This window comes from Furipterus horrens, unplaced genomic scaffold (assembly GCF_987537825.1).
Source record: "Furipterus horrens unplaced genomic scaffold, mFurHor1.1.pri manual_scaffold_2, whole genome shotgun sequence".
In the NCBI taxonomy this organism is placed as follows: Eukaryota; Metazoa; Chordata; class Mammalia; order Chiroptera; family Furipteridae; genus Furipterus; species Furipterus horrens.
The window spans coordinates 141,511,835-141,533,494 of NW_028327172.1; the positions used below are offsets into that span (position 1 = coordinate 141,511,835).

Here is a 21,660-nt window from a genome sequence, read left to right on the forward strand (position 1 = left end):
GGCTGAGACAGAAAGGATATTCTGGCAAGCAAAAGAAAGGGACCCTGGTGCTGAGCAAGATGCCACACCAAGGACAAATCACCAGGAAGGGGCTTTGACAACAACCTAAGATTCAGGAAAAACTGATGAAGAAAACAAGTAAATTATAGCACCAAAATAAATTATTTCCAAGCTAGTCTTGTATAACCTGTTTATAAATGAAAGTTAAGGTCAGTTATTTAAGAGATGTGTCATGGCGATATTTTGATAATATGATGAAGAATTATTTACAATATTATGGCTGACTTGATAAGAATGCCACTACTTGAAATTCTGGAAGAATCCACCTGTTCAAATCATTAACACGTCCATGGCTTACTGCTATAGGGCTGTAGCCATGTATCCCAAATAGAAAAATAATAGTTGTCAGAGAAATGGATTTTCAAGTGCAGAAATGGCAAAACTAAAATTATATATGACTTCAAGTGTCATAAAAAGCCTGCTTTTATATTGCTTTTTCTCCAATACATGAAATTACTGAATCTCTGCACTGTTAGTTGCTAGCATTTACTTTGGAAATTTGCATGAGGATTTTGCAAATAAATTACATACATCAAGTTCCCATTCTGGCAAGTCAATTTCCTATATGAAGAGTATTAATATAACTAAACCACTTTAACTCCTCTTAAAAATGGATAATTCTAGTATACTATATCCTTAAGGACAAAGTCTATAGTGCAATCATTTTTGTTCTTTCCCACTGCTGACTATTCAGGACATTTTTTAAGTGGCTTTTTAATACAGTCACATTTTGGAGGAGGCCAAGTCTGAACATTAAGGCTGCCTATAATGAGGTTTTATTTGTAGTACTCTTTCAAATAATATTTATGATATTTTTATGATCAGTGAATAGTATAATCAAAGTAGGGAAGTTAAATTACATTTAGGAAGCAAGATAGGGAGAAAACCTTAATCATAAATATATCGTTCAATATTTAGACTGAAAACAAGTAATAACAGCAATTTCCCTTGTACTTAGTAAATGTAGCTCATCCACTGAGATGTTTTCCCTGAAGTTTCTTTAGGGAAAGCCACAACCAATCCTCAGCAGCAGAAAAGGAGATGCTGCTGGAAGTCAAGGAGACTTGCTCTCAACCATGAAGGCTGCTGAGCAGTCGGCAACAGGGTTATGCATGTAAGGGATCCTCTTACCTCACTGTAGGAGGAGTGAAAAGAAAAACAAGCTCTGTATGAACTCTCTCCAGTCCTAAAGGGAAATGAAAACACAAAATTAAAAGGTCACTTAACAAAACTAAGCTGAGTTCTAAGTTTTGAGGCCTTCCATTTAGGCTATTCCAGTACAAATTCCGTACAGTCAAGAATCTCTTCCTGAAACACAAGGGAACTCTCTCCATAAATATAAATATTTGTAGAGATTCTGAACAGCCAACCTTAAGGAAATATTGCTCCAAAACGATGGTCATTACGGTACTCCTCTACTTCTCTCCAACATCATTCCATATCTCCTCGCCAAGCAAGATTCAGTCTCCAACCGTCTTATCTACCCAACTAGACAGGCCTGATGGTACTAGCCATGAGATAGGTTTGGAAGCAGCTTCTCTTTAGTTTAAATAGAGTTCAAATTTCAGAAGTTATTTTCCACAATTATAATATATCCTCTTCTTGGGCTTAGGGTGGATTGCATTTAAACTTAAATAAACCAGATAATCTACTTCAAAGCAGAGTTTCTCTCAGAAAACCTGTGATATTGCTTTCTTACCTCACAATTACATTTGTTTTTCTGGTTCTTTCTCCAAACCACATTGTGGATGGCTTAATGCTGATTGTGTGGAGTGGAATTCTATTTTTGGCAGTAATCCCACAGGGTAACTTATTCCACTGAAAACATTCCTCTGCCTGAAAAATAGATTTAAACATAGAGAAAAGCACTGTAACATTTTTAACAAATATGTTTGTAGGCTGAACCTTAATAACAAAAGAAGTAAATAAGTTTTCAGACATGAAAAATAAATGGAGACATGTGGAAAGAATCAGATAATTTCAAGTGAGAAGCCTACTGCAAAACAATTGTGATGGATGAAAAGCAAAAAGCTGGAGGAGACATGGTCTACATCAAAAGGAACTACAGAGGCCCGATGCAACACATGATTCTTCCTTAAATCCTGGAAACCCCACTTCCTCTCCACAAGCTATAAAGGACACCAATGGGACAACTGAGGAAAACTGAATATGGGCTATATTATACCCAACAGTATCATACCCATGTTAAATTTCCTGAGTGGGAATCATATAGCACTTATACAGGAGAATGTCCTGTCTCCAGTGATACATGCTGAAGGTTTAGGGTAAAGTGCCATGAAGTCTGCCATTGACTCTCAAACGGTTGGAGGTGGGATTAGAGGTGCTGGTTACACAGAGAGAGACAGAGGGGCAAGAGTGCAAATGTGGCGAAGTGTCAACAAACTGGGGAATTCAGTCTCATAACTTTACTGTTTTTAAAATTTTCAAAATAAAGTTGGAGAAAATAAGTGTTTTTAAAAGGTTGAAAAACAGTGGGACTATTTTCCCAAAGACATTGTTTTAGATCAGGATCCTTCAAAACCACACGCACTCCACCAAGATTACACATCATCCAGTGCCTTTAGAGCTGTTTCCTCGGCTCAGTATTTTTAAGGCTAAGTGACTTAAAAAATCTCTTAAGCTGCTGGAAGTACTTGTTCAAGGCTAGTAGCTATGTGGGAAATGATAGGAGTAGCAGTTAGAAATTAAGCTACTTGATGGGATGTGAGAAAACCCAGAGCAAAAAACAATTGGCCAATTATGAGATTTATGGAATATGGGGAGGGACCGAAGACTACAAGTCTAACAGAAAAAGGACAGTTTCATTTTGTTTCTACATTATTTTTATCCATCTCCAAATTCACTGACTGCGTGTATGTATGTGTATACACAAACAAACAAAATGATGAAATAAGTTCATGAATGCTAATTATAATGTGCAGCCTATCAATCATCAAAGTAAGTTTCTTACCTTGTACCTTTCCTACAGTAGTATTCCATGCTGTGGATAAGAATTTTTTTTTTTTAATTATGACTTATTTTAGAGCTGAGCAACTTTACATTAGGTTTTTAGCTAATGAAGCCAATGTTACTACCACGATAATTATCTAAACATATAAAGGCACTGTTTACTAAAATAAAAACTACTCAGAACTTGAATGCTAAGAAACTTTAAATCTAGAGGAGAATTATTATCATGCATACTACTACATTGCAGATCACTAATTAGTATTAGTGATGTTGAATTATTATATAAATTAAACTTTTTTAAATGTGAAAGGCAAATTCAAAACTTAATTCCTGACATTTAATAACAGAAGGTCATTTAATAAGAGGGAGTTCTACGGTGGCATTTAAAAACAATTACAGGCAAGTTGCAAAGATATGAGAAACATTCACTTGAAATCAGACCAGCAAAACATGTAACTATTTCAAAATTCAAAGCAAAGTTATATCTAGATATTTATCTCAAATGAGAAGAAAAATACACTTCATAAAAGTGTACATGTCATGAGCCTCAAAAATAACAATGGATTGTGACTGTTTTCTTAAATTTTGGGTTCTAACATTTTACTAATTTCATTACAAATAAATTGTTCTTACAGAATTCATTATATTAACATGTATCAAGTGGGTATGAATACGTGTCATTGAAAATGATAAGTATTTATATCTATTTACTAATTCTGAAGTTTATAGTAATGGAATCCAATAATGTACAGCTGCATGTCCTCGGGCTAATAACATAGGATCTCAGCCTTAGTTTTTAAACTTGTGAATTGAAAAGCCTAGACAATGGAATTTATGAGGTTCCTTCTGGATTTAAAATTCTGTTTCTCGTGTATCCCACAACGAAGAAAGCAATTTACTATGTACCTTTGGATGGCGACACGCATGGATCTGAGTGCTGCGGTCTGTGGTGAGATGATGAAGAATGTCAGGCATGTTTCTAAACATGTCTAGCTTATTCACATGAACCTGAGGAAAATAACAGATAATAAAATTATTTGAATTGTTTCTGATAAATTATTCACAGATAATTATACAGGGGTAAATCATCCAGAAGGGAACTAACTCTTCTTCCTTGAAACCTAGTTTTTGGCATTTCAGTGTATATTATCAGTATTCTGTCAGTATGTCAACAGGCAAAGGACAAAGATCATATTCCCACTGGTCAGTGTTACCACTTATTGTTGGTGGTAAGAAAAAGTTCTGGAGACTCGGTGGATTTCACTGGATCATGCTAATACTGTCCTTCAGGCCATCAAGATTCATTCAATTGATATCTACTGTACACCTACTATATATCAAGCTTTATTCTAAATACTGGGTAGACAGCAGTGAATGCAAGCAAGGATCACTCATGAACACACACACACAACATGCCATTGAAGGGCAGATGGTAGGGGGAAGAGAGCTGGACTAGGAAGCAGAGCCCTATCCTCCCTTACCACACACTTCTTTACTGGATGAAAAGAGGAGTGCAGATGCAGAAAAATAAAAAATAAATAAAAATTAAAAAACTGTGGCCACCTTTAGAATTTTAAGGCTAATATATTTTGAAGTATTGAAACCAATGTGTCAGTTTTACTTAAAGCTTCCCTTCTAGCTACTTCAAAGTAAATAACATGTATATACAGTAAGTCCTCATTCAATGTCATTGGTAGGTTCTTGGAACTGCTCAAAATGACATATAACAAAACCAATATTACCATAGACAACTTGATATAAACAAGAGTTAAGTTCCTAGTCCCAGTTAGGTAGCTCAGTTGGTTAGAGCATCACCCCAATACTCCAGGGTTGCAGGTTCGATCCTCAGTCAGGGCACATACAAGAATCAATCAATGTATAATGAATGCATAAATAAGTGGAACAAAAAAATAGATGTTTCTCTCTCTGCTCCCTGACAAATCAATGTATAAAAAAATAAAAAAGAGTTAAGTTCCTAGGGCATCTCATTGATGTTGTACTAAAACAATGTTGAATGAAACGTCATTATAGGACCTGCTGTACCTAAATTGATATGAGAGTTATGAAATGGCACTAAAAAAAAGTAGTCTCACTTTGAACAAAACAGATTAGAATAATGTCAAAATTACTGTGGCAATTAATACCAAGACAGGTATAAAAAGAACCCAAGAATAATCACTTATTAATCTCTGACATATCCTACTCATTATCTGTTTATTAAAGATTAAGAAGTAACAATGCATTTGCTTTTATGGCCTCTCTAAAAAGGAGGTTTTAAAAAGGGGTAAATTCTGAAATGTATAGAGAGCAATATAGAAACTCTCATCCTCAAGAAAATAAAGAAGCCTGAAAAAGTTGCCATAGATCATGGCTGAATTCCCTTAGTCAAAAACCTCACTGTCTCCCTTTTTTAATTCCTAATCTGAAATTGTTTCTATCCCCTAAGACGGACTAAGAGAGGGCTCCCTGCAGGTGACCAGGGTCACCACTGAAGACCTGGTCACCCCCATGCAGTGCCTCTCCTCTGCCCACAGTTTCTCCCTGCAACACCTGTAGAGCAGAGGCTTCCAGTCTGCTCAATTTCACACACCACTAAAATTTACAAAACAAAGCTGGGACTGGGAAGTAGTTATTACCTTTATATTCTGCCAAGGGAAAAAATAATGGATGTTACTGTAGATAACTGTGTGTGTGTGTGTGTGTGTGTGTGTGTGCGCGCGTGCGCACATGCATGCACACAACCTATTATACTGTGATTTTAATTTAAAAGGCCACTTTAACATCAAAAATCTCAGAATGAAAGCAAATCCTTCCTAAAATGGAGAACTGGCAATTTTACAGCAATATATTTGGACAGAAGGATTTAAGGAAGAAAGAAATTAAGGAAAGAAGGACCTAGGAAGTAAAGACTTATGAAGACAGGGAGGGAGGGTCAAATTTTTAAATTTCAAAAACAAAGAAACTAGATTGTTTTATTGTACTAAATTACATCATTTAAAATTGTTGTCTGTTAGCTAGGGGATCTATCTTAAAAGATACAAAATGGGGTAGAATTCAAATGTCCAACTAGTTTCAGCACTTTGTTTTGTTCAACACTGCTACCAAAACCCACCTTGTCTTACTGGGACAAGAGTAGGAGCCCACGCTCCACGTGGGCACAGCAGGAGGGGCCCCCGCTCAGCAGATGCTCTCACACACACACTGGGCTCTGCTGCTCAGGGCCCTGAGAGCCCAGCACTGAACCATCTGGACTCCACCCCTCCTGATCACATACGGACCCACAGAGGCTCAGTGCTCTAAGATAAGGTTTTTTAGACATTTTTAACCATGCCCACAGTAAGAAATATGTTTTCCATGGCTACCCAGTACACACACATACATGTCTGATTCCACCATAAATTTTCACAAAACAATAATTACTCTGGCTGCAAGTAATACACTCAAGTATTCTCTAGTTCAAATTTATTTTCAAGGCTGGTCACAATCACTAAATTTATTTCATGACCCACAGATTTTTAAAAAATACTTCCTTTATGGGACATTTCACCAAAGGGCCACTGTCAAGTCCTCCCATGAGGATGTAAATAAACAAAGATGACATGTTCCTTCAGAGGGGCTGCCAAGCTATGCCACACACACACCCACACATTTGGATGGGTTGTTTGCATCTACTGCTTTCAGTTTTGTGGGGAGAGAGGAAGTGGTGAAGTGGGGAGGATGGAAGGGAGCAGCAGAAAAGAAAGAGCTGCCACTGTACCTGGAGTCCAAATTCTTCACTCAGGTTGGTGAACAGATACTCATAGCCGTAAGCTGCTTTGCAGTTCAGCCACACGACATGGTACGGACTCCGAGTGATCCAGCTCCGAACCAGGTTCACTATCCCACTCAGACACTCCCCCTGGCAGGATTTTTAAAAGGCATTTAACACTCTTAAGAATTTCACTTACCCTTTCCAATCCTAGCATTCCCAGATATTAATACCAGCGGGAGCGATTCTGATATGTTATCCCATAGACTTTCTACTAGAAATACGCCATGCCCAGGTTCTCGCCCCACTTCTCCAGAGAGACTTACCCGACTAGGAATTTGATAAAATTTTGGATTGCAGAAAGTAGTATCTAAGTACACACTTTGGATATCTTTCACTCTGGGGGAAAAAAACAATCGGTGTTAATCTAATGTGAAATAAAATATGTAGAAAGTTTAAACTCTCAGTTATTTTACACAATGTTCCATTCCATTTGGAGTTTTCTTTTTGTTTGTTCTTTGTTTTGGTTAACTTTGTTGGGAAATGATTTATGTACAATAAAATACACATATTTTGCATATACGGTTCAGGGAATTCTGACAAATTCACATAACTACTACCTCCATCAACACACAGAATGTTACCACCACCCTGTTTCAAGAAGAAAAATTGGCTTTACTGTTACAAATATTACAATTAAGTTTGATTTCGAAGAGAAGCAAAGGCTTATATTTGGGAGAAACTGGGCAATAAAACTTTCTAAATGATGTGGTCTCACATTCAGAGTTACACAAAGCTCAGCACCTGCCCCCATAGTGCAGAAGCTCCATCCTAGCAGCTTCCCCTTTGGCCAGTCTGAAGTCTCCTGTGTACAAGACAGTTCCATTATCACCCTGAAATAAGAACCTGTAAAAAAAAACATACATTAGTGTCTTCTCAGTCTCATACAAAACCCTAAGAAGCAAATATATACTAATTTGATAGCAAATGCCTCCTGTCAAACACAGCCACTATGACAGTGTTAATGGAATTTCAACAGCTCTAAACCACACCAGTCACTCAGCTGCCACCTCTTCCCTGGGACGAAAAAATGACACCAAACAGAGATACCACTGAGTTTGCAACAGATGTCCCCTTAAATATGTTAGCACTCTCAACTATATATTGAGATCATTTCTGCTCATGGAGAGAAAAAATCCACGTGATAGGAAAATGCAAAGCCAATAGAGAAATAGCTGTTGAAGACTTCCATGATAAGAAAACCGCATTTCAAACCTGGTCTTCACCTCACCCCACCCAAGTCCAATTTGGAAACAAAGATTACAGAAAGTGCCATAAAAATAATGAAATCTCCCTATTCATATTTTCTAGACCCCCAAAATATAATATTTCTACAAATATTATACATATCTAGATATAATAAAATGGCAAAATAGATGAGCCCCCTTACATAACCGATCCTGGGCAATGACCTGCTGGTAAGAGAGTCACAACAATCTCTTCCTTCTAAAAAGAAAATAAAGAAAAAATAATAATAAGTTATCATTAGGGCCCAGCTAAATAAAGCCCTCTGTAACAGAACATACTAAAGTACTTCTCAAGAATGTGCCTTTTCTCCTATTTCCTCTCTCTCCAAACCCTGGAAGCAAGTGGAATCCTTGCCCACAAAATAAACGGTTAGACACTGAGTTACAATACAACACAGTTCTCCGCTCATGCATACGCACAAGAAAAACGAGCACTTAGGTCTACACAGAAACCTGCACATGACTGTTCACAGCAGCACTGTACTCACACTGGCCAAGAAGAAGGAACGGCACAGATGACGAATCAATCAACAAAACATGGTCTAGCCATTCAATGGAATATTATTTGGCCATAAAAAGAAATAAAATACAACATAAACTTTGAAAGCATTAGGTAAAATGAAAGAAGTCAGTCACAAAAGGCCACAGTTGTATGATTCCATTCATATCATATACAATTTCCAGAATAAACAAATCTATAGAGACTTCAAGTAAAACTGGTTGCCAGGGGCTGAGGGGAGGGAGAAATAGGGGGTAACTGCTAATGGGTACAGGGTTTCTTTCTGGGTGATGAAAATATTCTAAAATTGATTGTGGTGATGGATATACAACTCTGTAAATATACTAAAAGCCATTAAACTGTACACCTTAAATGGGGTGAATTATATGGTATGTGAATTATATCTCAATAAAGCTGTTATAAAAAAAATAAAAAACAAAAACCTTGATGTAGCCTGAGCCCAAATAACCATACTGCACCCTGTCTTGTTGGAGCTGAGCCTAATGGACAGTACTGCCTCTCAGCCCTCAGGACCAGGGGTTGGGGGGTGGGTATGGGGGACAGAGCTCTGGACACACCAGCTCCTTCCATAAGTCTAACATTCATTCCAAACACCCCTTTAAAAGAGTTGGAGCTTGAGACACGACACACAAAAGCCACAGAACACAGGGAGAAACATAAAGAACCAGAGTGGAACAGCAAGACTCTGCTCAATGAGAGCTGCATGCTTGCTGTCTGGGGCCCAATTTTGAGAAAGCCTTTCACCAACATATGTCACAGGGCAGAGAGGCAAGGAGAGTTAGACTCCAAACCAAATTAGCAAACTGAGTTCAGGATAGTGTCAAGAAAGGTTCGGCCATCCTTTTTAACCTACCCTAAACTGGCCATGCATTCTCCCTCGAGACAATAATTTGATGAGTACTTCAAATGCCTATCTCTCCAAAGAGGAGATGTGAAAAGTCAGCCCCTGTCTGAACATAGTCTCACAAAAAGGATACCCTTCAGAGTTCACCATGTCAACAAAGCAGGTTATAATCAGACTATGGAACAAATATTCACTAGATTTGCCAAAAAATAGAGAAATACCTCCAAGCTCTACATATAATTTGAAGTAAAAACTATAAATAAAAGGTAGGTCCACAGTCCAACTATTATTATAACCATATACTCACAACACAAAAACACCTGCTTCTAATTTTTTTCAATTGATTTTAGAGAAGAAGGGAGAGGGGGAAGGAAGAACAGAGAGACAGAGAGAAAACTGATTTTTTCTTCTTTTTTTAGAGAGAGGGGAAGGGAGGGAGAAAGAAAGAGAAACCTGGTTGCGTCTTGCACGTCCTCACCTGGGGACCTGGCCTGCAACTCAGGCATGTGCCCTGACTGGGAATCAAACCAGCAACCTTTTCTGGTTCATAGGCTGACACTCAATCCACTGAGCCACACCAGCCAGGGCCAGAGAGAGAGAAGTGATTTCCTATTCCACTTAGTTATGCATTTATTGGTTAATTCTTGTAGAACCCTGACTGGGGATCGAACCCACAACTTTGGCATATTAGGAGAAAGCTCTAATCAACTGAGCTACCCAGCCAGGGCAACCTACTTCTAAATTTAGGGACAAAAAATAAGTTGGATCCATTTGGACAGGGTCTTTTTTTTTAATAAGAAAATTATTCAGAAAATAAAATCACAATATACATAAATTCCCTGCGAAAAGATTAAGAACTGTTTTATATCCCGAACATCATAATAAGCTTATCGAATGTGACAATGACATCATGCAATATCAACAACTGGCATTCCCATAATCAGCATGTAATACTAAAAAGTAGTCATTCTGACAGAAGTCATATCCAGTCCTTTGGAAGTAGAAAATAAATATGTTACACGTGGTGTTTTTCCTCACAAACTTACTCAATTCCAGTAATTGTTATTTATGCTTAAATGAGCATTCAAAATCAAGGAGAAAGGTAAACAATCATTTTAGCAATAATTAATTTTCAAAAACATGATATTTAATATTTAGTTACCTCGCCTGATGCTTCATCAACTAAAGAAAGCTGGGTAGGAGTTTCAATTTCAATTGATACCTATTAAAGTAAAATAAGAGGTCATACATACAGTATATTACATATTTCCACAATTTTTCATGACTTTATGTCTTTGCCATATAAAGAGAAGTTACAGGCTCTCTGTTTAACAACTTCTAATTTCACTATAATAAATGTTTTAAACAGCTTGAAAACATGAGAAAGCTAAAATAATACCTTCCTTGAGGTTGATGTGGCAATGTATATTAATTGCCCTATCAATTTATCTCTCCTTTGACAGCAATTCTATTTTGGCGCATTGAGTCTACCTCCCTTCACCTCCCTATCCCTTTGAACTTGAGTCGGTGTAAAACATGTAGTCATGTGTTCTATGTGTTTAGGTTTTGTGCTGCAGAACAGTCTGGATCTGTCCATGACGTGTTGGCCTAATTCACAGACTTGAGCTGCTGTAGAGTGCTCCAAGGCATACTTGCTAGGACACCAGCTAACACGGAGAGGCACTCAATGAGTCGATGATGAATGAATGAGTGAACATAATTTTTCATCTTTTTATGTTTGCACATGAAATGGCCTTTTCCTCCCATAGACTATTATTATCTATTTTGCCGACAGGGTTTATCTTTTTATTATCTCCTACAACAATTCATCTAGTATAGGGATTATTTATTCTCTTAACATTTGACCCAAAGCACCTATAAAGCATGGGGCTTTATTGAAGAAAAGATCTTTAAAAATTGTTTTAATTTCTTGGATGATTAATGATTTATTCAAATTTTCTATTTTTCTTGCCTCAATTTTGTATTGTCCTACTTTTCCAAATATTTGTCAACTTTAGATCATCAGCTATACTACCATAGTAATAGTCAAAAATGCATTGCTGTTATTAATAGTTACTTTCCTTCTGCCATTCTGTATTTTTATATGAATTCTTAAAAATCAATACTGGCAGAAATTTATCTCTAGTTCTGTGAAAACCAGCTTTGTTTTGCTCATCTTTCATTTTCTGTGGTAGTTGTTAGTCTCTCACTGTCTTATCCTTTTATCTTTATTATTTTGTGGCCAAAAAAGGGGCCACATATAATCTGACAAGCTCAGGGGAGGCCTGGTGGCAGCCCTACAAACTCTAAGAGACCTAAAGTAACCACATAGGCTGGTCTGAAATTAAAGCTTATTAACTAAAAGCAGTTTATAGCAGGTAGTCATGTCCTAGGTTCAACTCTTCCCTGATAAAAGTCAATCTACTTTAAGCCTGTCTATTGTCTTTTTGCACCTACAGTAACCTACCTTTGGAATGTCAAAGTAATACCCTTTTTCCAGACCCCTCAAGCACAGGCACCACACCAGAGCACCAAAGCGAAGACCACAAATCCCCTCATTTTTATTATTATCAAGTTAATTGTTGACTGTTAACTATCATATACCCAGCTATGTAAAAGAAGGATGTATCTATCATATTGCTTTTTATACAATCCCAAAGTTTCCCATGCTTTGCTTCTTTCCACCTTCCTAATCCAGCACCAATGGATTTCATGTAACCCATTTACATCTTCTGACTATAATGTAAAAAGCAGGGTGCAGAACTGACATTCTCCGGAGCATTTCCTCAATACGTTGAGGTTTTGCTTCCGAGCAACCATCATCAGTTTGGTGCCAAATAAACTCAAAAAATTCTGTACAGTTTTGAATGCTTCTTACACTGACAATTTCCTTCTTTCACATATCCTTAGATTTGCTTTGTATTGTTGCTCCTTTTCCTTATTGAGTTGAAGACACTCCACTTACTTCTAATCTTTCTTCCTTAAGTAATGTATTTCATGCTACTATTTCCCTTCCAGTACTAATTTAGCTGTTCCACACATTTGGACATGTCCTGCTTTCATTGCCCATCAGTTCTAAGTACTGTATATTTTTCCTTACAATTTCATCTTTAACCTAATAGTTGCTTACTGTACACATTTAGTTCCCATATGCACACAACAGGATGACTTTAGCTCTCCTTTTATTTCTGATTTCTAACGTCATTGCATTATGGTCAGAGAACAGATTACTAGGATTTCTTAAAACTTCTTCTGTGACATAATATATAGACAATTTAGTAAAAGATCTTGTTTTCTCGTGGGTTTGAAGCTCTGGATTTCTATTAGTTCACTTTTATCAATTATGTCATTTAAATCTTCTGTATTTTCACTTATTTCCTGCCTCCTTCATCTTTTAGTCTCTAAGAGTGGTGCGGGAAGCACAGCAGCAGTAATTGTTGAGTTCCTATTTCTCCCTATGATTGTGAGGTGGCCTTGCACTACTATCAACTTAGCTGAGCTGGAACTATCCTAGAAGTCCCTTTGATGTAAATTTCCAACTTAGAGTTGAGATGTAGAAAGCAGAAGTAAACCAACAGCCATTTTTTAATGCTCAGAAGGATGCCAGAAATTATAACAGCTCATGTGTGTAGTTGATTGTAGGGAACCGCTCCTCGTGGTTTAGGGATCGTAGCCCCGGCCTGGGCATGACCTGCCGTCGGCATTCCGGCTGTGCTTGTCTTTAAGTCTCAACATAAGGCTGTGTGGGAGACATAACCGAAAGCCACTCAGAGGGTTTCCGTGGGAATTGGATTTAAAGAATGCTTATTATGCTTCAGAACTTGCTCTGCTTATTTTTTAATATAACATAAACAATCTCTAGCAAGAAATGTATGAAACCTTGCACCTACTGCCAGTGTGACGTCAAGATATTTAATAGACCCTGACACAGACTGGTCACTGTACCCTCTGTACTAGTACATGTAATCTGTTACTGTCAACTGTAATCCTAATGCCTGCAAACTATTGATGATTCATGAATCTTGACCTTGTATCTCTTGTATATATCCTCCTCAATAAAAGGCATGAGGGAAGAAAGTCTAATCACTGTTCTCCACTAGAGAGGCAGCCACCTTCCTTCCCCCAGACATAATGAAATGTCCTAGGCAAAAGTTTGTTCTGCCGTGGTCACGAAGCCTCTGCTGGACAGAGCAACTTCCAACAGAGCCTAGGGTGTGTGAGGCATCTCTGCCATAGTTGATCTGCTGGCTCAGGTCACACACACATGGGGCAGGATGGCAGCAGCTCCATCCTCTGCAGGTCTCTATCCTCCTTCAGCATGTCAGAGCCCTGGGCCAGGTGAGTGGAGCTCAGTGGCAAAGGGTGGCAGCACTACTGGGCTTGGGAGGAGGAAAGGACAGACACAGCTTCCAGTTTGTCCTTGTGGATTGCAGCCTATCTCTGCTCTTCTCCACTTCTTTCTTAGTTTTCCTTCCTGCCTGCTGGCCAGGCTGACCCATAGCAACTCTGGCCAAATACCAAGGCCAAGGTCACAGCCTTGCTGTTGTGTCCCTTTGTGGAGGGATGACCCTACCCCAACTGGTGATTGGAAGTGGAGACAGAAGATGTCACATGTGCACCAAAGGGGCATGAAAACACTGCAGTACTCATGTTGTCGGACTTTTTGGGAAGAGGAGGGCAGTGCCAGGCTGGAAGTGGCTCATGTAGCCTGAGAGAGAATAGGAGCGAGTAGTCCTGGTTCTGACTGTGGTTGGGGGTAGGGCTGAGCTTGCCTGGTTTGAACTTCAAGTGGGTGCCCCAGAAGGGTAGGCTTTTGTATCAGCTTGCCCAGATGTGGGGCAGAGAGGGAGAGAGGAAGTGAAAGTTGAAAGCTGTCAGTAAACAACAAACAGACTATGACATTTGTTCAGACTTCTCTGCCAGCTCCCACAATATTTAGGGTTTAACTCACATAATGAACCCTAATTCTATTCATTTACCCTGGTTCTCATTGTCTGATCAAACATGGGTGATCAGTTATTACTTTATCCGGTTTGAGCTTACTTTGTCAATTCACATATGTTCATATCTTCTTGATCCATTGTTCCTTTTAACAGTAAATAACATCCTCTTTGAAACTTAGCATTTTCTTTTTGCCTTCAATTCTACTTTGTATGATATAAAAATGGCCACTCTGGCATTTTTAGCTTCTAATTGTTTGGTATATTTTTTCCTTTTTTTCCCCATTTCAACTTGCACTTATCCTTTTGTTTTAATTATGTCTCCTATAGACTAAGACAAGTGGGTCTTTCTTATTATTTTTAAGCTAAAGTGAGAATTTGTCTTTTGATCAATAATTGAATTAAATCCATTCACGTTTATAGTAGTTACTGTTATAACAGAACTTTTCCTGCCATCTGCACATACTTCTGTTTTTCTCCCCTGTATCTTCTTTCTATTAATTAAATCCATTGTATTCTGCCAGATTCAAAATTACTCATTCTATTTTTATTCTGATTGTTAGCCCTTTCTTATTATAACCCCTAAGTTTTATTTATTTTTCCTAATCTATCCCATGGTCTAAATAAAGGATTTATTAATTATGTTAATAACCATTTTACACTTCAGAGTATTAAAATGCAACTTAGCAAGAGAGTCAATGAGATAAAACAAAAATAAGAACTAAGATCAAACTGTTGGGGGACAAGAAAAGTAAGTCAAAAACAAAATGCTAACGTCTTCTAAACTGCTGAATTGCAAAGACTATCAATATTGTAATGAATGTAGATAAACCTAGTGTATGAGGAACTGGGCATGGAATAATCCCAATGTTTTGTTCAATCTACCTCAAAAAATATTTCCCAATCAAAAAAGAATTAGCATCATTCAAAAAATAAAACTTACAATTCTCTTCTCCCAAAACCTGTACTTTGGGCTAGTTAACAACAACTCTTTAGTAACAGGCGAACAGTATAAGTAAACCTTCAAGCTGAAAGAGAAAGGAAAAAAACCTATTTCAGTATGATCCAAAATAGCCATCTTGGTGACTAGAAAATACATTTCATCATACATCAGTTCATCTTGAATAATTCTGAACTTGAGCTGGCAGAAGAAGTGTCAGTGTAGTTCCCAACAGGCCAACACCCCAGTGACTCAGTCCTGTTGAGAGTGTAAAGGAACAGGGAAGAAGCAGATGGGGAAAAAAAGTGTCCTCTGGCCTCCCCAAAAGGTTGGCACTCATCAATTGTAGGTTAAAGATGCATTTTCTACATGATCAGTTATGTCTAGAATGATACCACCAAACGCTAAGCTACCTCTGGGCACAGATAGAGGATGGAGTGGGGGACACAGAAGACTTCTATGTTTTGCTTCATATGACTCTATTCTGTTTTGTTTGTTTGTTTCTAAGTGAACAAAGATCAGTTTCATGATAAATTTTTAAAATTCAACAGTATAGCTTAAAGGTTAGGAATATAGTCTGTGGCAAACTGTATTTTCCACAGATGGTCACACTGATATATATCCCATCCATACAGTCTTCTTATAAAACGAATATAGAAATTCCTCCATTGACAGGAGGTCTCGATATTAATCTTCCCCTGAACCTGGGCAGAACTTTGTAACTGTGTTAACCAACAAAGCATGATAGAAGTAACACTGCAGAATCTTTGAGGCTAGATCTCTCCAGGCAATATGACTGCTAGCTCTCTCCTGGGACACTTTTTTTTTGAGTTTCCATTTAGGAAATCCAGCTATCCTGAAACCACCATGGTGAAGAGATTTTTTTTTTAGATAGGCAGGCCCAAGAAGCCCTGACTGTTTAAGTCTTCTCCCACGTGTCAGACATGGCAAGAATGAGCCTTGAGATAAGGTCAGCTCTATATGATGCCTCAGTCAAGAAGAAACCAGCTATCCCTATTGTGCCCCATCAGAATTCCTGATCCACAGAAACTGAGAGAATACATTATTAGTTTGCTTAAGTCACTCTGTTTTAGGGTAATTTGTTACGCAGCAATAGGTAACTAATATATAGGCTCTAAAATCAGACAGACCTGATTGAAATCCTGGTCCTGCCACCTACTGGCTGTGTGACCTTGGGCAACTAATTTAACCTCTCTAGTTTCTCAGTTTCCTCATCTGTAAGATAGAAATAATATCTAAATAATATCTATTCAAAAGGTTATCAAAAGTCAGGGATTTTCACCTGGGTTGTTCACTATGATATCCTCAACATCCAGTGTGGTGCCTGACTCATCACTGGCACTCAAAGAAACTGCTGAGCAAATAAATATGTAGTGGCTAGCATATATATAAATACTCAAAAATATATCATTATCAAGAACACAGAGTACTGATATCCCTTAGAAGATAGCACTAAGCCTGACATCCAGTGGTTCAAGTCAAAAAGTCAATGGGGCCCTTTCCAAAGATGTATCTTAGGAACTTGGAATTTAGATTTAGGTAATGACTGCAGGAAAAGAGTACAATAATTCAGCTTTAAGAAAAAATCCACCCTGACTAGTGTGGCTCAGTTGGTTGGGCATCGTCCCACAAGCCAACGTGTCTAGGGTTCAATTCCCAGTCAGGGTACATGCCTGGGTTGCAGGCTAGATCCTCAGTTGGGGGTGTGCAAGAGGCAACCAATTGATGTTGCTCTAACACATCGATGTTTCTTTCCCCCCCTTCCCCTCTCTCTAAAAATAAATAAATAAAATCTTTAAAAAAAGAAAAAGGAAAAATCCAACAATATTATATGATTCTTTACAGTGGAACAACCATTTACACACACACTCTCCCTTACAGAAATTAAAGCAAACAGGCTGCTGCTGCACCCAGTAGCATGGGTGAATCATACAAAAATATTAACTGAAAAAGAAAATTCTATTCAGTGTGATTCTAGTTACATCAAGTTCAAAAGCCAGATCTAAACCATAATGACGAGTCAGAACAGAGGTGACCTTAGGGAAAGTGGGGTTGACTGGGAAGAGGAAGAGGAATATTGGCTTTGTTCTATTTCTTGATTTCGGTGGAAGCTTCAAAAATGTGTTCATGTGTAAAAGTTCATCAGATAGTAACGTAATGATGTATATACTCTTCTGCATCTATTTTATAGCTCAATTAAAATGGTGACTTAAAGACAGACACACACAAATTAGCAAAATAAATTACCTGCACTCCAACCTTCTTTTCAAAGCCGGGGCTCTTAATCCTTTCATGTGATCTAAAAACAAAATAACCAAAAAATATGAACATTATTTTTTCAGATGCTCACTTAGCCCAAGGAAAATCAGTCATCTCTCATTTTTAAATTCCTTTTTAAAGAAAATACATGACAGGTGTTCTTTTAAAAGAGAACTGATTAATATGGGCTATTGGCTCTTCCTTCTGCCGGTGAAGAATCCACCTGAAAATAGGAGAGAAACTACTAAAAGTTGACCATTTTTTCCTCTGAGCCATCAGAAGCCATTTGAAAAGAGAATGGTCCCCTGAATCTTAGGGCAGAGTCTAAAGACTCTTGAGTAGCCACTGAAGAATGAGTGACTAGGGTGTCATTCATTCAGAACTGCTTCCAGCAATTTCCTTTACCCACTTCTTTCATTTCAATCCAGCCACCCATCAGTCCTTGCTATCTGTGACCCATTCAATTCCAGTCACTTAAGTTAGTCCATCTTGAAATTCAGTCTTGCTTCCATGGAATCCTCTAGGAAATCCTTCAGGCTTAGGCCAAAATAAGAAAAGTTTCATTTTCTTCACAGTCTACTGTGACTGCTGGGTTGAAAGTGGGATATTTCTATCTACACAGGCTTGCTCCACAGCCTTCCAAATTAACAGACACAAAACGACACTTAAAGACAGGTAACACTTAAACCAAACAGCACATAAAATAGTGCAGTCTAAATACACTCTGAATCTTGAGCATACAAAGGCCTAGATAACAATGACCAAACACTTTTAAATTGTTTAGTTAAATCAAACCTATTCTAATTACCACCTACACACATGCCTCAGCATATGTGTGGCGATCCTCGACTCCAATGAACATAAGGCAGTCACCACACCGCAGAGGGCAGGCCTTTACTGGACAGATGCCTCCACAGGACAGTCCACCTACTCCTTCACAGGGTGAATCTTCTCAGATCACTCCTAGCCCAGGCTCTTGGAGCCCATGGGTGCACCAGTGGGTGGGTGGGACTCAGTAATTGAGGTTTCTGGTGAGTTCTGCCATGCAAAAGGAGGCAGACTCAGGACTCTCTTCTATGCTCTGAAACTAGGTCAGCAGGCAGCACCCCAAAGCTGTTTTATCAAGACACCCCTCCCACCAATCCAGGCCTCTTCCTGACTGGTTGCCAAGAAAGCCTGAGTGAGTTTGCTTCGTACTGCTAGAAGCGCACCCAAAGACTCCTTTCCAGCCCTTTTCTTCTTCCTTGACCAGGATAAATCCTCCCTAACAGTGGGTGACTATTTCAGGCCACGTGTTCCCTCTCACCTGCCAGGCCTCACTAATGGTTAGTAAAGCCTACACTGACTCCAAACATAGCACTGGGTTCCAGATGGCCCATAAACTAGCATCAAGTGGGGCCTTGGCCTACCCCAAATTGTATCAAAATGTTATATTAACATGTTTACATGCACTTTTTCTAGCAAAAGAGTCCATGGATTTTTCAGATATTATCTTTGTCTGCTAGGTTTGTCATAACAAGAATACCATTGACTGGGGGGCTTAAACAACAAAAATTTATTTCTTATAGTTGTAGAGGCTGAAGTCCAAAGTTGGATTCTGGTAAGACCTCTCTTCCTGATTTGCCAGCAGCCACCTTCTTGCTGTCTGCTCAACATGACTTTTCTGGGTACATATGAAGAGAGAGAGAGAGAGAGAGAGCGCTCATTCTCTTCTTATAAATCCTATCAAATTAGAACCCCACCCTTTTGACCTCATTTCACCTTATTACTTCCTAAATGCCCTATTTCCAAATACAGTCACATTGGGGCTGGGGCTTCAACACATGAACTTGGGGGAACACGATTCATTCCACAGAACATCAAAAAAGTCAAGCAACATAGGAAACCACCAAAAGCAGAAGTTGAGTGCTTGCCCTTGAAGAGTTTACACCCTGGTTGAATAAACAGACCCACATGTGATTCCAGGACAGGAAGCATTATAAACTTCTTGAGAGTAAATTTCTTGCTTAATGTACAAACTAATGATTTGATTTCACAGACTCCTTTAAGACGAATTCCTTCTCCAAACTCATTACACCTAAACATGAAGGCAAGCCTCCCTGCCATGCTTTAATCATGGCTAACACATTCAGAAACTCCAGTGAGTCCTAATGCAAAAGGTAAAAACAGGGGCATCCTCCAACAGCAGATTCTCAGTGAAAAACAAGACCAAAAGAAAGTTTCAAAAATAAGCAGAAAGACCCTCAAAGAGGCTCCCAGTACTCTTCAGCAAATGGAGAGAGGAGCTTCAAATTTTCCTCATTAAAGAGAGATAACTGGTGGCTTTGAGCAAGAAAAGTATATACTTCCCCAAAGCGGTTCAAGTCAACAATTTACACCACGTTAAAGTGGTTGATTCCGCACACAAGACCATAGTTGGTCCACACCAACCCCTTGAAGAAGGGCAATGTTTGATATCAGAAACTTACTTTAAAATTACACCGTGTGATGTGTAGGTGCATGTGTTTGCTTTGCTCTAATCCACTCTTCCAGAATGGTTGGGAGTGTCCTACTAACAGCTGCTGGAGGGCTTCAGCTTATCTACACCTCTCATCAATGCCAATGGCTGTGCTAATTAGCATAACGATGGTAAAACTGTTTTACCGGTGAAGTTAATGACACATTAATCAGCATATAATAGATATTTAAAAAGGACAATGATTATGAAATTAGCGATATTTCATCTTTGGTGATTGGCTAAAATGTTTTAGAAACACTCCAGCTTTGTCTAGAGCATCTAGCCTGGAGGCCGTATCATTAAGGGTGAAGCTTCAGGCTTCATCCCGGTCAGTATCCAGCTGTGAAATCTTAAATCTCCGAGTTCCCTAACCTGGCCATCCTGCCTCAAGACTAAAACGAACCTCCTCTATTGGATGTGGACAAAACATCTGAAGGACATGGGGAAGGAGCTTGCAGTTTGTCGAGCTTACAGACAGGACGCCTGATTTCAGAGTGTGAGTACGCCTGCTTGGTAATAAATGTCTGATTGTTGGCCGTTAGGAGAGTTTCCAGAACATAATTGTGGTCCCTGATCAAACTGCCCCGGTTCAGTGCGCAAATGGCAGTTGTACAGACAACAAAAATAAAAGCCTCAGAGGCTGAAGAGCCAGACTGGGTCAAGGTGCAGCTGCTAGGCCCTCCCAAAGGCCGCATTCCCTTGCTCCACGACCCCGACCCCCTACTCTCCTCCTCTCCAGAACCCGGGCGCATCACCGCAGGGCCAGGACCCGCGCTGCCCCTATGCCCGGGGACCCGGGGGCACGCCGCGCTCACTCACCCTTGTGGCAGTGGGACAGGAAGTAAGCACGGGCCTTCAGATTCTCTCGGTCGAAGCGGTCTATGGAGATATTTGGATACTCAACCATCTGTCCCTGGAAGGAACTCATAGCTCCAGCCAACCTCCGCAGATCAGCCTCCCCACCAAGCTCCCCACGGAAGCCCTAGGAGTTCCCAGACCGGCAGACACTTCCGGGAAGCTCTTGCCGCCTCACCATTGGCCGGCTGGACTCAGTCACATCCAATCATGCGAGCCCTGCGGCGAGGGGGCGGTGCCAGGGAGCGTTAACACCCCCTGCCACCTAAGGGTTTAAACTTTTGAGTAGTGAGTGGTATGCTGAAGGGAGGCCGGTGCTGAGCTAGGGCTGGGGCAGCACGCTTGCATCTAAGGCGCAGCGCGGAAAGTGTGGTTTCTACCGGAAATCTTGATATGGAAAGGTGTCTCCTTAGTGAGAGTTGTCCATGCCTATGCAGAAACAACTGGGTGAAGGGAAACAACCTGAAAGGATAAAGTCAGTGCCATTTGCTATTGTTGCAGGCCTATGACCTTGTCAAACATGACTGCCATTTTACTCTTCTGAGCTTATGTCCCCAGCACAGAAATTACTGGAAAGCAAGAACTGAACATGCCTAATCACTCCCTACAGCCACAGGCAAAAGATAACATTGGAACAAACTGTAGTCTCCTTTTACAGGGCCCCAACAGCCCAGGGGCCTCACAACAGTACCCTCCCCA

The 21,660-nt window shown here is 39.4% G+C and overlaps 1 protein-coding gene across 1 annotated transcript in view; it reads right to left on the reverse strand.

Annotated features, from left to right (window-relative positions):
• The window catches only part of DCLRE1C (DNA cross-link repair 1C), a 35,780-nt gene extending 14,676 nt beyond the window's left edge, over positions 1–21,104 (reverse strand). The window contains exons 1-11 of the mRNA XM_090266550.1: positions 20,926–21,104; positions 17,598–17,649; positions 15,333–15,417; positions 10,612–10,671; positions 8,229–8,284; positions 7,583–7,684; positions 7,105–7,177; positions 6,788–6,928; positions 3,937–4,038; positions 1,760–1,896; positions 1,192–1,246 (exon numbers count right to left, since the gene is read on the reverse strand). Of these exons, the coding sequence (XP_090122676.1) occupies positions 1,192–1,246; positions 1,760–1,896; positions 3,937–4,038; positions 6,788–6,928; positions 7,105–7,177; positions 7,583–7,684; positions 8,229–8,284; positions 10,612–10,671; positions 15,333–15,417; positions 17,598–17,649; positions 20,926–21,034 (972 nt within the window). The 5' untranslated portion in view covers positions 21,035–21,104. The remainder of the gene's footprint in view (positions 1–1,191; positions 1,247–1,759; positions 1,897–3,936; positions 4,039–6,787; positions 6,929–7,104; positions 7,178–7,582; positions 7,685–8,228; positions 8,285–10,611; positions 10,672–15,332; positions 15,418–17,597; positions 17,650–20,925) is intronic.
• Positions 21,105–21,660: the final 556 nt, after the last annotated feature.